This window comes from Kryptolebias marmoratus, linkage group LG22, assembly GCF_001649575.2.
Source record: "Kryptolebias marmoratus isolate JLee-2015 linkage group LG22, ASM164957v2, whole genome shotgun sequence".
Lineage (NCBI taxonomy): Eukaryota > Metazoa > Chordata > Actinopteri > Cyprinodontiformes > Rivulidae > Kryptolebias > Kryptolebias marmoratus.
Window position 1 is genome coordinate 22,343,512 of NC_051451.1, and position 15,546 is coordinate 22,359,057.

The window sequence follows — 15,546 nt, forward strand, 5'->3', positions numbered from 1 at the left end:
TGAATCAGAATAAAAAGTACATTTAAGAGCTTTTTTTTTTCACTGAATGTTTATTCAATTAAGAGGCATTAATATAAAATAATTCACTACCCTGGGCAACAAAAACAAACAAACATATAAAACCTTCCAAATATTTTTATACTTGTATAATTATTAATTGGTTAAAACATACTGCATATTTGAAAATGATACTTTTGGTGGTTGTGTAAATAAATCAATTTTAAAGTTCACTTTTTTTGGTGAGTTAAATAAAAGACAAAGGTGAACATGTCCCTGAACAGAGTTCTTCCATTAGACAAACAAACAAACAAATAAACAAAAAAAATCACCAAAAACGTCCCTGCAGTGAAACATGTAAACCGAAACCTGTGCAAAAAAGTGGCACAAATCATCCAAACCTCTAACGGATTGTAAACATTCCCTCCAAGGAAGCTAAAAGTTTTAAGACTAACTCGAGAAATCAGTTAAGGGATTGAAGATATCTTCATGCATTTGTATGAGGAAAATATTTGTAAATAAATAAATAGTTTAAAGTACAAAGAAGTGAGGAAGACAGAACCCCCACCTCCTGAACAAGCTGAACATTTTGATTCATGAAAGGCTAAAACAACCCCGAAGTCAGCAGACGTAGTTAGAGAGATCAACAGTTAAATAAAGACAAATAAATCAACAAGAAAATGTCTATACTTTCAGCTAACATAAAAAAATACACATTTCTTTGTTGTTTTTTTTACTTTGGCAGAGTGTAATTACATATCTGGGAACTGTTGCGTTCCCAAATAGTGAGTTTATTACTTTTAACCTGAGAGCAACCAAATACAGATCCTTCACTTTTACACAGAAGGACAAATAACTTGCACGTCAGAAGTTTTAAAGTTCTTCTCTGAGGCACTAAAACGACGGTCCGTCCGTCTTTGAGAACTTTTCATCCTATCAGAGTTTTCATGAAGGCGGGTTTGTTAAAGGGCCAGTGGTACTGGTTGGGGACGGGTCCGTTCACATTGCACTCAAAGAAGGAGAACATGGGGAACCAGATGCGCGCCCTGCGGCTGTGCTGGTAGGCACGGGTGTTGGCTAAGGTGTGGTAGTACAGAAAGAGGCGAGTGGTGATGTAGAAGGCGATGAAGACGTCGATGGAGTAGTGCTCGTGGGCCGCCAGGATGAAGAAGATCCCGAACAGGTTTAACACCCAGGAGATGGTGTGGATCAGATTCCAGTTTCGAGGCGTGTCTGCAAATATAAGAAATTTTTCAAGAATAAATCTGGCTTTTGATTTATTTCTGGTTGTATTAGCTGTCCCTGCATTGAGTTTCATAAACATACACCAGGAAGCTAACTCTGATTAAAACTGGCTTTTAAAAGCATTTTGAGTTTGAACTAAAAACACTGTCCTGCTATGGTTATTAATATTTAAAAGTCAAATATTTTTCCTTTTCAAACTGCACCTGATAAAAGCCTTGCTTATTTGCAATGTTGTAAACCAAACTTTGGTCAAACATTAAACACATAGATGCAAATCTTATGAAAAGTATTGAATTTTCAATTATTTCTTTGGATCTTGTTTATTTTGTGCGGCCGTCTGAGTGTACAACATGCATCTAGACAGTAAAAAAAAAAAAAAATACAGAAATAAATACACTGAGCTATCATTTAAATGTAGGCAAACAGATGAATGAATACTCACATTCAGTCACAAAGAAGTTGAGCATTGTGATGACAACTGTGTGTCCGCTGAACATGTAGTCTCCACAGGTCTGGACTCCCGTCAGAGTCATGCCGAAGCCGCTCCATATCGCCAGCGCTCTCTGGAATTTTCCCCAGCTATCCCCGTAAGTCTGTGGCGATAAAAAAAACACACTTGCTGTGAACCCCCTGTGGCAAATACTCATTAGAAATCACCGCAGAAATACTGAGACCAGAGCGGGCGCTCCATTTTCTTCCCCCCCACCTTACTGGCACATTTCAGGTGCTGCCCAGGCACGGAGAGCGAGGTGACGAACATGGTGCAGCACCGAAGCAAAAACACCGTCCCCATCAAAGAACACAGGCGTCTGAAGAGAATTGACCTGAAACGAAGACAAAATCAGCAAACATGACATACCTGCTGCATGCAGAGCAATAATGAGATGAGAGCAGGTAAAGAAGGGACTACCTGTGTTTGTGAAGGAGCAGGATCAGCAAAAACATATAACACAAAATAAGGCCACACGCCTCTGCTATCGCAAAAGCCCAAGGGATTCTGGGTACGCTGTGAAAGTACAGAGACATGTATATCAGACTGTAGATTAGATATAACAGCAGGAGAGTGTGCTTATAAACTATGGAGCTGAAGTTGCTCATCTTGGCTGGAGTAAATTTTTACTGGTAATTACTATTGCAAAACAGACAAGATAAACAGTTCACCTGTCCAGGAATATATCAGGAAGGGGTGGGTACGTCCTCATGTCTGGGACACGCTCGTGTACGATGACCATGACAAACGAGGTGAATCCACACACTAGAAACACATATACGGAACTGATGACGGTCTTCCAGACCTCTGGGTCCAATCTACCAGCCAGTGGCGGCTGACACCTCCTATTGGAGTGTGTGTGGCACAGCGGCACAGATCCAGATCCATCGCTGCTCCTCAGCCGCAGCTCGGTCCCATTACACAAGTGATCGCCTCTGTTCAGTCTCCTCCTGTCAGCTGCACCGCAGCTCCACGCAGACTTGGCAGCACACAGCGAGAATCCAGCAGGAGGAGGGTCAGGAGGCCAGAGACCCAGCTCCTCCAGCTGGGGCTGGTTTTGTCTTTGGAGCCGTCGGAGGACCACGGTCAGCCTCTTGATGTCTCCCAGCACGGTGAGGCTCAGCGGAGGACCCCGCAGGTCGGCCTCAGTCAGAGCCAGCAGGCTGAGGCCGTCGAGGCGATGCTGTGTGCACAGCAACTCCACATATTCCCCAAAACCCTCCTCCTGGAGCCACTGGGCCACCTGATTACAGCTCCAGGTACTCACGCTGTCGTCTGACTCCACCATCCTGCTGCACACAGAAACACAAACAATATTCACAAACACACACATAACGGAGAATTTGTATGTTTCATTTCAAAGCTGTGCAACAAGATACTGAACAATTTTAATTTAGTTATTTATAGGAAAGTAATAAACAAATGTTTATACATTCAAACCTTTATTTACTGAAAACGAGCACAACAAGAAAAAGAGCTTTAAATATTAACCTTAATTTACCTTCAAAAACTAAAAAAATGACTTTACACTTAGTATCAAACCCAGTGGGGAAAAAATTCTCTCAAAGTTTTAACAGATTGATTAATTAGCCAATTAATGATTTAATCTCTAAAAGGAGCTAGAATGCTGTGTGTGGCTCAGTTTTTTCTTATTAAAAGGTTCAAACTAACTTGTTTTTATTGATTGAGTTGAAGCTTTCATTCGGCATTAATTCTACCAATTAAATGCAAAGAAAAACTATCACCAGTTAAATACACAACTCAGTGATACACACTCAGATTTCTAGAGTTGTTGTTGTAGATTTTAGTGCTACAACAGCCTGCGTGTCGAGGTCAGTGTGCACCACGGTAAAGTAGTTTACATAAAACAGCTGCGGATCAAACCAAAACAAGCCGCTCAATACGTCCTGCTGCTGTTTCACAATTTACAGAAGAAAAACAACAAAAAAACAGAGTCAGATCATCCAGATTTCACATGAAACAAGCAAACTGAGGCAACTCTTCTCTTTCAAAACAGACCCAGAATCGATGAGTCACCTTTTTGTGTTTCAGCTTTTTCCTCTCTCCTTGTTTTCTGCCCTTCGACCTTCACGATAAGCCGACCTCAGTGTGGCTCATCCTGAACCGCTCCAAAGGTCTGCAGAACTCCAACGACACGGCTGCTGAGCGTTTAAATGACCGACAGTGAGAACTCAGCCGCACGCTGAACCGACACAAAGGAACAGATGAAAATTTACCTCTGTGTCTGTGATAAATGAAGCTTTTAGGAAGTTAATAGACCTGAAGCAAATCTTTCACACTAAGAAATCAATGATACTGTTGGTTATAAGGATTACTGACTAACTGGCTGATTACTCTAAATCTAAACTATTTTCATTTTTGTGTTGCCTTGTGAATAATCTATTTAAATGTCTTTAAACATATGTTAAAAAGGGGTAATATGTGGTCGCTTTTGGAAGAAAACACCTGTCAGCATTTTCAAATGTTTAACAAAGATAAAAAATAAAGAAAATCTCATAAAGATTCAAAATTTTCAGATTATGGACAACGAGGCCTAACCTTTAAAGCTACAAAACTGACAGTTTGACAATTTTGCTTAAAATAAAATCAATAAAAAGGTGTCAAGACGCTAATAAAATAGCAGCTGAAGCTTTTCTACCAATGTTGGAATATTTGTAATACAATAAAACAGCTTAAAAGACTGAATTCTTCACTTAAATGACGTCTAATTGTTTTGTTATTCCTATACATCACTGCAGAGGATTTTTAGCCTCATTTAACTCAGTGAAAGCAAACAAACTGATTCAAACAGGAACTGTATCGGTTCTGGTTGGTACTGACAGCTCCCTGGAACGATCATACATGTTTACAGCCTGTAATTAATGCAAACTGTATGGAAGTTGAATCAGTAAATAACCCATACAGAACAAAGATCCCGAGCAGAATGAAACATCATCTGAAACCTGAAGAAACTCACCAGGACAGCTGCTCCTCTCCTCCCTAAAATAGAAATCTGTTCTTTTTTTGCTTTTCTCTAGCATCTGGATTTGACTGGCTTCCTCTCTGGCTCGGGATAAATAAGTGCCATGTCAGCTCATTTGACCAGTGAGTCACAGGGACACACAGCTGACAGAAAGAAAAGCTCTTCAGTCTGTGAGACAAAGACACTTGGACAAAGGGCCTACAGTTTCTCCATCACACAGCCACAGAAAGTGAGACTGAAAGGGCAAATCATGTTTTCTTCTCCACACAAACAGCTCAATCACAAGTTTAGTTACAGGAATAACTTTCTCTTGTCAGAAATAAATAGTAAGCAATGATGTTTTTTTAGTTTTTCTTACCAAATAGCCACTGTCACAATGCTGTCAGAGGGTGTAGCCGTACTTTCTGCTTGTTTGTCCACTCCCAAGAATAGTATGTCACAACCAACATGTTTCTGACAACCAGGCAACACCAAACAGGAAGTGCCCTGACAGAGCAGCAGCAGTAAAGAAGAGCTGGGAGCCTCCAGGAGTCCTGCTGAGAGGAGACTCTGACACCTGCTGGACACAGGTAGGATAGAAGGCAGCTAAAACAGCTGCTGTGAGCTCCAAAAGGGCTGCTTTGTGTGTAACTTTTTTCTTTGTATCCACAGACATGTGTATATATATATATATATATATATATATATATATATATGTGTGTGTGTGTGTGTGTGTATATGTGTGTGTGTGTGTGTGTGTATATGTGTTTATGCAGCTTACCAACCCTGTCTGACCTGCTTATATTCTGTTCTTACTGAGTTACGTTGTGTTAAAACCCTTATGACAGGTTTTCTTTGTTCTGTTTCTTCCCCCTGTAATGGTTGTTCTTGCTGTTATTCTCTGTGGCTTCCATTAAAGTTAAATAAAAGCTGTTAAAAAATAAATCTTGGATCACACACAAACAAAAACAAAACAACCAAGTTCCAAGTTTTAATGAAACACATCTGTTTTGTTTATTCTTTTTGGTTGAAACCACAACACGTAAAAAAGAAGCTTGTAGAATGAAAATCATAATATATATATATATATATATATATATATATATATATATATATATATATATATATATATATATATATATGCAAAAAGGTTTAAACCACCTCCAATTTATTTATACTGTCTTTCCAATGATAATAAAAAGCTGAAGTCCAAAGAAGCATTCACACTGGGAGAATAATGTTCTATTTTAACGTGGACACAAGTAGGCCACATTTCAGCATGAAGCCATCACCAGCAGCAGTCGTTTAAAAAAAACCCAGAGACTCTTAGATACAAACAAATCAGAACTATCAGCCAATCAGGAGGCAGGCACAAACAGAAACATCTGCCAGTCAGATAACCACAAGAAGAACAAAACAGAACAATATGAAAGCGTGCCATAGAAATAATCTCATGCAAATAGCAACAATCAAACAAACAGATATGAAAATCATCAATCCAATATATATATCTACAACAAATATAGGTTAAATATACACATATCTGCACATTTAAGTACTAAATAAATAATAATAAATAGTTAAAAATTCCCAAGGACAATGAAATAATAAGATGATCTGAACAGATCATTATAAAAAAAACCCCACTTTAATAGCAGTTCATTAAGGCCCCTAAGACCGCAGTGCAATACAATACAACAATATGACAGAATAAAAAACAATAAAAGACCATACATTATGATACAATATGATGCAATAAAACAGCATACATTATGATACTATATGATAAAACACAATACAGTATGATACAATACAACACAATAAAAATAAAACTTATTTGTTGAATGACTCATCATATCTTTAGACAGGAAAAGCCATACCAGTCTTCTTGTTTCTTTTAGATTTGTTTCATTCATTCAACAAGAATAACACAAGTAACACAACGTACTCACCCACATAATATTCAGTGTTTTACTTACATGAAGTGAATAAGAATAAACTTCACCAAGGAAAAATTTGTTTGATGAACCAAATTTAAATAAAGAAGACCCTGCCAAAGTATAAAAATTAAAACGGCCCTAAAAGATTATTAAAGTTAGGTTTTTTATGTTAACTCAATATATTTAAATTGCTTCATTATGAGATAAATAAATAACTGTGTAGATTGTTTTTTAGTGCAGATAAAAAGGCAAAAATTATGAGTGATTTTAAGTCAAATTAACAGACTTATTAAGTTGTTTTCAAACCACATATGTATTTGTAAACACATGTCCATGACAGAGAGTTTATGAGCTTGAGCCGAAGCACAGCAGCTGTTTGTGACCGTCTCCGAGTGAAGGGGAAGGGCGAAAAGCAGCACAGCAGGTTGTTTCAGCTGAAGGGAAAGTACAGAGCAGTATAAATACTTTGAACATAGCAATGGCAGACAGAGAGTCCCGCTCTGATGCTGTAACAGGGGCGACACATGTTACACGAGAGGACAAGGACTCAGAAGAAGAAGAAGACTCCCCATGTCTGACAGGTGAGACCCCATCTCTGCAGGAGCTGGAGGAGGTTCTGCACTCAGCTCCACGCTCGTGCCACCACGCAGACGAGGTGTGGCCCAGCCTTATTCTGGGAGACATGTGCGTATTTCACCCCACATTCAAGTTCACGAACATCATCCTGTCAGGGCTTTGTGTAATTTGGGTTTTTGTCAGGTTTATGTCTCATGACAAGTTTGGACTCTGGCAGCTGGGCGTCACTCACGTGCTGAATGCCTCTCATGGTAAACTCTGCTGTAAAGGCAGTGATGATTTCTATGGAACCACAGTGAAATATTACGGAGTCCCCGCCAACGACCTGCCAACATTTGACCTCTCACCTTTTTTCTACCCGGCTGCAGAATTCATTCACCTGGCTTTGACATCAGGAGGTACTGCAGGCAGGTTTTAAGAACTTAACAAAGATGACATGAGTAAGATTGCACATAATTCATCATATTTGTGTTTTTTTTATGATTTCCAGGGAAGGTTTTTGTGCACTGTGCAGTAGGGGTGAGCCGTTCAGCTGCTTTGGTTCTAGCCTACCTGATGATACATCATCGGCTCAGTCTTCTGTCTTCCATACGTTTTGTGCAACAGAAGCGCTGGATTTTCCCTAATAGAGGATTTCTACGACAGCTTATAGAGCTGGACCAAAAACTGATTGAACAAAGGACTAAATGACAACAAAAGGAAAAACCCTCAACTTGTGCTCTCTTAGTTGCATGAGTTAGTTTAGCGTGATTTCTTTTGTACGATTTGCTGCATTCATAGCCGTGCTCAGCTGTCCAGCCCTCTCCTTTATTTTGTTGTGATTTGCTGTCAGTGTTGGCAGAGAGACAGAGAGAGAGAGAGAGAGAGAGAGAGAGAGAGAGAGAGATGGACAGAGTCATAGATGAACAGACCAATCAATCACACAGGAACATTAGATAATCCACATCCAGTCAGAGGGAACACACTGAACGCACACGGGGGCTAATTTTGGAGCCGAGCGCCATTCAAACACAGCCACCTGCTTATGCTTCTCACCAAGAGGCTGGGTGGGTTCAGGCTGCAGGAGCAACACGAGCGTCGGCTGAAAGTCTCACCCTGTGCGCAGGAAGAATGTCAGACAGCAACCAGCAACAGAACCTGGTGCTCATTAAGGAGCTGGAGCTCATCTTGGATTCCTGCAAACTGGAGCTTACCCCAGTGGATGAAGTCTGGACCAATTTGTACATAGGGAATGTGTAAGTCTCTTGTGTTTTTGCAGGCAGAAACAAAACATTATTGAGCATTTTGAGGGAGAATTTCTTATTATTTTTGTCATTTTTTTACAGTGTAAATGATCTATTTGTATTTCAGCTTCGATACACATGCATTTAATTGTTAAAACTTTTGTTAATAATACTAACGCATACTTTCTTCTGAACTTATCCGTTGTTTCTGTTCGTTAGGGCTGTAGCACAGAACAGAAAGACATTACATAAGCTCGGGATCACTCATGTCCTGAACGCAGCACACTCCAAGCAGGGCAGCATCGGTGACCAGAGCTTCTATGGAAACTCGTGTGTTTACTTTGGCATCCCAGCAGAAGATTCAGACCACTTTGACCTCAGCCAGCACTTCAAATCTGCTGCAGACTTCATACATAAGGGCCTAAAGAGCACAGATGGTAAATTAGATTTAAATATACTGTCCCCTGTGCCATCAAACACTATGGTTTTCTAATTATTCCTGTATTTTCTTTCACCTATTCCATGCTGCCCCATAGGAAAGGTGTTGGTGCACTGCATCATGGGTGTGAGTCGATCGGCCACCTTGGTCCTGGCCTACCTCATGATGAGGAAGCATCTCTCTCTGAAAGATGCTCTGAGACATGTTGTCCAAAAACGAGCCATTTTTCCTAACCGGAACTTCCTGTCCCAGCTCCTCAAAATGGACGAACAGCTGACACAAAAAAGGAGGTTGTGTCCTCTTCTCTAACATTTTTCTTTCTTTGCACCAGTTTGTTTACCCTTTAATCACTTTATGACATCTCCACGTGTTGCACTATTGATAGTGATTGTAAGTATTGTTTAACAGTGTAATGACTTTTAAAGTTAGACATTTAATGTCTGTATATTTATTTTTGCTGTGTTTTATCACCTGTTGACTGGACAGTGGCCAACCTCTTTATAAATTATGTTCAGAATAACGCAAACTGCTGCTTTATGATGTGACCCAGAAATTTGATAGAACAACTGAAAAAATATGTAGATATATAAAACATAAACAGTATGTATCCCATGAAGGGTTGCTGTGATTTTTTATGCTCTATAGGATAACTTCTTGGACCAAAAATAAAAAGAAAACAGTCTCAAATGTTTTCTTTTTAACTTCTGAATCCAACCAGGCTAAATTATTTTAATGTATGCATTTTATAAGGTTGTTTCTTTGTGAATGCCTTATATGACCTTCTATGTTTGGCCTTAAGTAATGAGTTAGTTGCTCATTTCTGAGGTGAGTGTGGTGTCTAAAATTGACAAATAATAATTTCTGTTTGTTCATTTTTATCTTGTGTCTGACATCTTTGCTGGATTTATTTCCTGTTTCCTAAAGAATACAGTTCAGATACTGCTCATTTGTTGTATTTTGTTTTAAGGCTTAGCACTTTTTGGTTCACCACTTGTCCACTTCTTTTAAGCACAAGCTGCAAAATATGCTGCCATGATCAATTAAAAGGACTGGAGAGAAAATTAGTTTCTTTTTTTTTAAAAAAAGCAGCCAAAGTACAAACAACATTTTTAGAAAGATTTTCAGTGAGCCTGAAGAATTTTTGATCACGACTGCTTTAAATGATTACAAGAAAGTCTAGCTCTATGGAAGCAAAGTAAAACAACAACAGCAGGTTTATGACATGGAAAATTAAATCTTATGACGTGTTTTTATCACATTTTGAAGCTGAGGGCCACATTGTTTCTTTACTGATCCAGCTGGCCTTAAACTGGATCTCTGACCATGTCTCACACCAGTGTTTGAGAAAACTGAGGAGGTTTTCTCAAAGCATTAAAAAGTTACTCTACTTTTTTTAGACTTCAATGCCAAAAAATATTAGCGATAAGGTCTCACCTCATGATGTTTTGCTTGATAATAAACACAAAAAGATATCATTTCAGTTTTCTGATCTCCTTTTTTCCCCCTGATAGTTTAAAACCTTTCCACTGACCTTTACAGCATGTGTACATCAGATTAAATCAATGAAACAAGAAGTACATGTTTATTATAATGCCGTTTTATGATGCCGTTCTTGTATTTCTCTTTTTAGTCTCAGCTTGTTCTCTTGCAGAGCAATGTCCAGCGCTCTGAGTTGCTTTAGGAAGCCGTGATTAGGCAGGATACAGCGGTGCTGCCTCACATGCTCAATGGCATCCACTACAGTTAAATTTTGTTTTGTCATCAGGTACGCCAACACCAAAGTCGCCGACCTGCTCCGACCCATCACACAGTGCACCAACACCTTGTCTGGGACAAAACACAGAAGCAGATCAACTCGTTACACTTGCATTATTTGCAGAAAACATTTTTTAAATAAACAGAGTGGGTTCTTCACTAGTACTTACTCTGTGGGTGGCTGAGGGCCTCGTGAATGAATTCTGCTGCAGGGGAGAAGTACTGTGAGATGTTAAAGGTGGGTTTGTCGTCAGCTTCTACACCGTAGTACTGAATGTTCATGCCACTGTAGTAATTGGCACCAGAAAGCACATTATTCCACTTTCCCTCTGCCGCATTTAGGATGTGAGAAATCCCCAGATCCCTCAGACCAGGCCGCTCCAGAGCAGTTTTCCTTTTTTCCCGCATCACACATTCAACAAGCAGCTGTCAGGATTATCATATCTGCTGGATGTGATAATAACGAGCTCTACATTACCATCTGACTCACTCGTCGCCGATGTAGATTCGTGGCCACACCTGGTTGACGTGTGTATATTGAGCTGTGGAGCCGGTCCAGAAGAGCTGCTCCAGGTCCAACGTTCCTGGTGTGATGTAATCACTGTCTGGATCCACCTGAACCGCTGCGTATGGGTTTCTGCTTCTGGACTTTAAAGCACAGGAGGTCATGGCTCTCCTCTGTCATCCAGAAAACACACACATCCCTGCAATAAATTAAGAATTATAAGCAATGCTACTAAAACATGTAGAGTCAGATTTAAAAACACATGAAGGAAATGCACAACCTTTGTTAGTCTGCAATCCAAGACATTTTTGCATTGAAGCAAAGAAACTATTAGTAAAACACTGAAATCTGTAAAAGTTAGATTCAACATCCCAGATGGTGGCTCTGACCTATGACCTGTGCTGTCAATTAAACATCATAATAAATCCTTTTGATGTTAAATTCAAATGTAGTATTTTCTTTTTAATATTGTGTGTCTATGAAGTAACCTCAACATTTCCAGAGGTCACAAAACTTTACATGGCTTTGTGAATAGATTTAAACATAAAAAAGTAAAAAAAATTATAGAAGTTTTTATCAAAAAGCCATTTTTATTAATTTTGTTTTACTTATAAACTTTTGAAATACCTTCTTGCTTTAAATAACCAAGTAAATCCATCACTGGCATGCCGATGTTGCAAAGATATGTAGATTCATTTGAGTTGTAGTTTCATCATTTGTCTTTGTTGTAACAGCTTCATGCTTGACACAGAACTTTTAGTTCACATGAACTTAAGCTACAATAATAAAACTTCAAGTATCTCACTTTCTTAGGATGTTTAAAGACATAGAAACTAACAAACATGTAGCAGAAAAAAAGCACTCACCTCTTTAAAATCTGTTGCTCAGCAGGAAGTGGATTTGTGCTTTCCTCAGTGAACACATGTGAGGTGGGTTTTTTTTTTATTTTTACACAGAAAGCAAAAAGACTGCAACACAGACCTGAAATAGAAACAGCTCTCTCTGTCTCTGTGTTTAAGATGATATTTTTAGGCAGCCGGGCTATTTACCACCTGACCTGGACAACGTGACAGACATACACACACTGAGAGACACACAAATACTCTTTCATGGTCTCATTGCCTTTCCAAGTCCTTTATTATAAACTCATTACAGTGAAGAGATTCAACAAATTTTATTTTTAGCCAGAAAACAAAGGGTTTATTGTGAGTTGCATTGGATCTAGAAATGCCACTGATGTGCAAACAAGTGCGACTCTGTTTAAACTTGGAGCATTCAGTTTTCACTGCATACCTAACAAATGTTACTGAGGCAGTAATGATTTACACATCGTAGCTAACTGATGACATTTTGCTCAGTTTTAACGACCATGAAAGTCCCTTTAAAGAACGAAACAACACGCTCTTGCTGTTTACGGGGATATGCTGATGGTCTCAGGGATCTGTTTGCTCTGCAGATGGAGGCTCTGCTCCAGCTGTCTGAGCTGCTCCAGAAATCCAGAGTTCGGTCCAATGTCTCGGTTCAGACGCACAGCAATGATGGCCTCCACTAACAGCAGGCCCTGGCAGAGCATCAGGTAGGCCAAAACCAATGCTCCAGAGCGGCTGACCCCCATGGCACAGTGAACCAACACTTTCCCTGAAAAACACTTTCGTTAGAACTGTTTATTGCACTTAAAGTAATTGTTAGGTTGCACAGAAATCTTTCTTTTTATGTCAGAACATTTTTAATGACCGCATTCTGTACAAATGTCTTTGGTTTTCTTGAATAATTACATCATATGAGTATTGCATTTTCTCATTTTTCTGATTTGTGTTGTGGATGTATTTGAATATATTTTTGTCCTTTATAACTTGCACCCATGAGGCTCTTTATAATCTACATCCAACTCGTGCTGTCACATTGTCCCACTGACCATTATTCTTCAGAGCGCTGTCTATGAACTGTGCAGCACAGCTGAAGAAAGGCTGAAGGTTGAACTCGGGATGGTCTGCAGCTTCGACACCGTGGTACACCACTTGGATGTCAGAGTAGAACTGCTGACCTGTGTTGATCCGGTGTCGACCGGCTGCAGCGTTCAGTACGTGAGTTACTCCCAGAGATGAGAGAGTGACTTTGTTTCGGGCGACAGACCTTCAGACACACCACAAGCAGAAGTGTTTTATTTTATAATTACTGCCATGTTTCATTATGCAGAAAGAGACTTCTCTACTCACTCATCTCCAATGTAGAGGTTGGGCCAGACTTGATTGACAGGTGCCACAGGCTTCCTGTTAGTCCAGAGAATTTCCCTCAGCTCTGTCAGAGATGGTGTTCCCCCCTGCTTGGTTAAATGCCCTCTGTAGTAAATACAGATGCCTTGGTGTGTGTGGGTGCATGTGTGTGCTCATGTTTATGTTAAAGTCATGGTGTCTGAGTGTCTTTTACAGTGCCTGGGCCTGTCTCTTTCTTCTCCTCTCCCTCTCAAGGCTCATGTCGAGGCTGCGAAGCTGGTGCAGGAAGCCGGGGTTGGGACAGATGTCTCGGTGCTGTCTGACAGCAGCCGCTGCCTCCTGCAGCCTCAGGCCCTCGGCGATCATCAGAAAGGCCAGCACTAGGGTTGCAGAGCGGCTCACACCCATCAGGCAGTGAACAAACACCCGTCCTGGGACAGAGATGATCAGCATCAGAAATGCAGCAATATAAAAACTCAGAGTGTCAGCGTGTTACCCAGTACAAATCTTTACAAAGCTCCTGGTTTTGGTGTCAATATTGTCAATATTATTGTATAACTCCAATTATTTAAAGAATAGGGCCCTCAGGCAGCACTGCTGATTCTGTAAATGTGCTGACTTGCCTCCCATGGCCAGTGCAGCTCTGATGTAACGTGCTGTCGGGTAGAAGAAAGGGCTGAGGATGAAATTGATCGCATCATCAGCCTCCACCCCATAATAATCCACGGTCATGTCTCTATAAAAGCGAGGGCCGGTGTTGACATAGAAACAGGGTCCAGGCCCAGGACTGGGGGGTCCATGGGCAGCGTTAACAATGTGAGTAATGCCCAGGCTGTGGAGGGCGCCCTTGTCACGAGCTGCCGCCCTGAAACAGGATTTTGTTACTGATTCATTTCTGCATGACTAACACGTGTGTACGTGTACACAGATGCATGAGCATGCGTGTCACAAGGGTGACCTACTCGTTGCCTATGTAAAGGTTTGGCCAGACTTGATTGACATGTCCGGTCGGCCGTCTGTTTGCCAGCAGGAAGTCCTGCAGCTCTGAGACGGATGGAGGTTCATATGGAGGATCCCTAAGAGACATACTGTACAGACACACACACACACACACACACGATAGGATCACAATAAACTCATCCCAGCCTTTATTTCCTTTAGATACCAGATCAACTTTTTTTTTTAATTTGTACAATCCTCCTGTATAAGCGATAGATGACACTCATGTAAACGATCCCTAAACCACCATAAATCACAGGCTTACCTCAGTTTAAAGGCAATGCAAACACTTCTCCTACACAGCCTCTTCTCAGATCAACCCACAGACGCCTGTAGCTTTTTATAACTGTAATCATACACTCACTGGCAACAAACTCACCCTGCAGCTCTCATCGGCTGCTGGGAACATTTAAAATGCATTTAAACTGCATGTCTGAGGTCTTACGCATGGCACTGTAGGGTCATGTGAACTTTAACATTAGCTGGCCCTGTTTTCATAGTGACCAGTGTGTTTCATGTTATGTAACACAGTGAGGCTCTGCGTGGCAGATTTACACCTGCTGCTCTGCTCCTTTAAAACATGGGAGCTATGTGTAATATTTAACAGAAAGTTCTTACCTCGTGCATACACACCAGTAAGGTATAAGGTCAAACTAAATAAATAGTTTTGTAATTTTTTGTTTTTACAAGCCTTAACTCAGAAAATTTTATTTATTTATTACTTATTACTATTAAAGAGTAACATGTAGACAGTTTGAACTTGCACTTGTTAAAACTGCTTTGCCTAAAATAAATGGCCAAGAATAGGAAAAAATGTGTACAAGTAAAACAAAACAAAAAAAAATTCTACAGAAAATTAACAACTGATCTGAGTCCAGATCCAGTCCTCCATTTGGGGACCCCTACCCAAGAATAATCTGCTCTCTCCTTAATTTTAGCACACAATGACTCATTTAGACCCACAAACACAAAGTAATGCAGCCTGTCCATGAAAAATAAAAATATATATATTCACTCTGGCTGAATAACTCCTTATCGACACATGAAAACAGGACAGCAGTCACGTTCAGGCAGCAGGTGAGTAAATATAAATTATATTTTTTATGAAACAATATAAACTGGTGAGGGGGGCCGTCTGCTCCAGTCTGGACAGAAAGTTCATTCAGAACAGAATGAGTTTATTCATGTTTTTTTTATATTTA

General features: G+C 40.1%; 5 protein-coding genes across 11 annotated transcripts; 2 read left to right on the forward strand and 3 right to left on the reverse strand.

Annotated features, from left to right (window-relative positions):
- Window positions 1-30: 30 nt before the first annotated feature.
- Window positions 31-5,195, reverse strand: LOC108233975 (sphingomyelin synthase-related protein 1). 4 transcript variants are annotated; one of them, XM_025005182.2, is made up of 7 exons: window positions 5,074-5,143; window positions 3,770-3,935; window positions 2,404-3,024; window positions 2,153-2,248; window positions 1,949-2,066; window positions 1,685-1,835; window positions 31-1,230 (listed from the first exon to the last, which is right to left on the reverse strand). In XM_025005182.2, exons 3-7 carry the CDS (start codon window positions 3,018-3,020, stop codon window positions 926-928), a joined length of 1,287 nt encoding a protein of 428 aa, XP_024860950.1. In that variant the 5' UTR covers window positions 3,021-3,024; window positions 3,770-3,935; window positions 5,074-5,143; the 3' UTR covers window positions 31-925. The 4 variants fall into 4 exon arrangements, with proteins under 4 accessions (XP_024860950.1, XP_037829649.1, XP_017268262.1 ...); XM_037973721.1 differs by lacking the exon at window positions 5,074-5,143 and adding an exon at window positions 4,710-5,052; XM_017412773.3 differs by lacking the exon at window positions 3,770-3,935 and having other exon boundaries at window positions 5,074-5,195.
- Window positions 5,196-5,857: 662 nt separating this feature from the next.
- On the forward strand, window positions 5,858-8,112 carry LOC108233962 (dual specificity protein phosphatase 13-like). 2 transcript variants are annotated; one of them, XM_017412757.3, is made up of 3 exons: window positions 5,858-7,318; window positions 7,394-7,608; window positions 7,701-8,112. In XM_017412757.3, the coding sequence occupies exons 1-3, from the start codon at window positions 7,113-7,115 to the stop codon at window positions 7,898-7,900; spliced, it is 621 nt and encodes a 206-aa protein (XP_017268246.1). In that variant the 5' UTR covers window positions 5,858-7,112; the 3' UTR covers window positions 7,901-8,112. The 2 variants fall into 2 exon arrangements, with proteins under 2 accessions (XP_017268246.1, XP_017268245.1); XM_017412756.3 differs by having other exon boundaries at window positions 5,858-7,608.
- Window positions 8,063-9,818, forward strand: LOC108233963 (dual specificity protein phosphatase 13-like). Its single transcript, XM_017412758.3, has 3 exons — window positions 8,063-8,445; window positions 8,653-8,870; window positions 8,970-9,818. Exons 1-3 carry the CDS (start codon window positions 8,321-8,323, stop codon window positions 9,179-9,181), a joined length of 555 nt encoding a protein of 184 aa, XP_017268247.1. The 5' UTR covers window positions 8,063-8,320; the 3' UTR covers window positions 9,182-9,818.
- A 208-nt stretch (window positions 9,819-10,026) lies between these two features.
- LOC108234047 (dual specificity phosphatase DUPD1) lies at window positions 10,027-12,144 on the reverse strand. Its single transcript, XM_017412895.3, has 4 exons — window positions 11,999-12,144; window positions 11,118-11,331; window positions 10,798-11,021; window positions 10,027-10,699 (listed from the first exon to the last, which is right to left on the reverse strand). Exons 2-4 carry the CDS (start codon window positions 11,294-11,296, stop codon window positions 10,458-10,460), a joined length of 645 nt encoding a protein of 214 aa, XP_017268384.1. The 5' UTR covers window positions 11,297-11,331; window positions 11,999-12,144; the 3' UTR covers window positions 10,027-10,457.
- dusp13a (dual specificity phosphatase 13a) lies at window positions 11,998-14,766 on the reverse strand. 3 transcript variants are annotated; one of them, XM_017412887.3, is made up of 7 exons: window positions 14,610-14,762; window positions 14,308-14,433; window positions 13,969-14,210; window positions 13,560-13,776; window positions 13,349-13,471; window positions 13,048-13,265; window positions 11,998-12,770 (listed from the first exon to the last, which is right to left on the reverse strand). In XM_017412887.3, the coding sequence occupies exons 2-7, from the start codon at window positions 14,430-14,432 to the stop codon at window positions 12,544-12,546; spliced, it is 1,152 nt and encodes a 383-aa protein (XP_017268376.2). In that variant the 5' UTR covers window position 14,433; window positions 14,610-14,762; the 3' UTR covers window positions 11,998-12,543. The 3 variants fall into 3 exon arrangements, with proteins under 3 accessions (XP_017268376.2, XP_017268375.2, XP_037829340.1); XM_017412886.3 differs by having other exon boundaries at window positions 14,308-14,763; XM_037973412.1 differs by having other exon boundaries at window positions 12,628-13,265; window positions 14,610-14,766.
- Window positions 14,767-15,546: the final 780 nt, after the last annotated feature.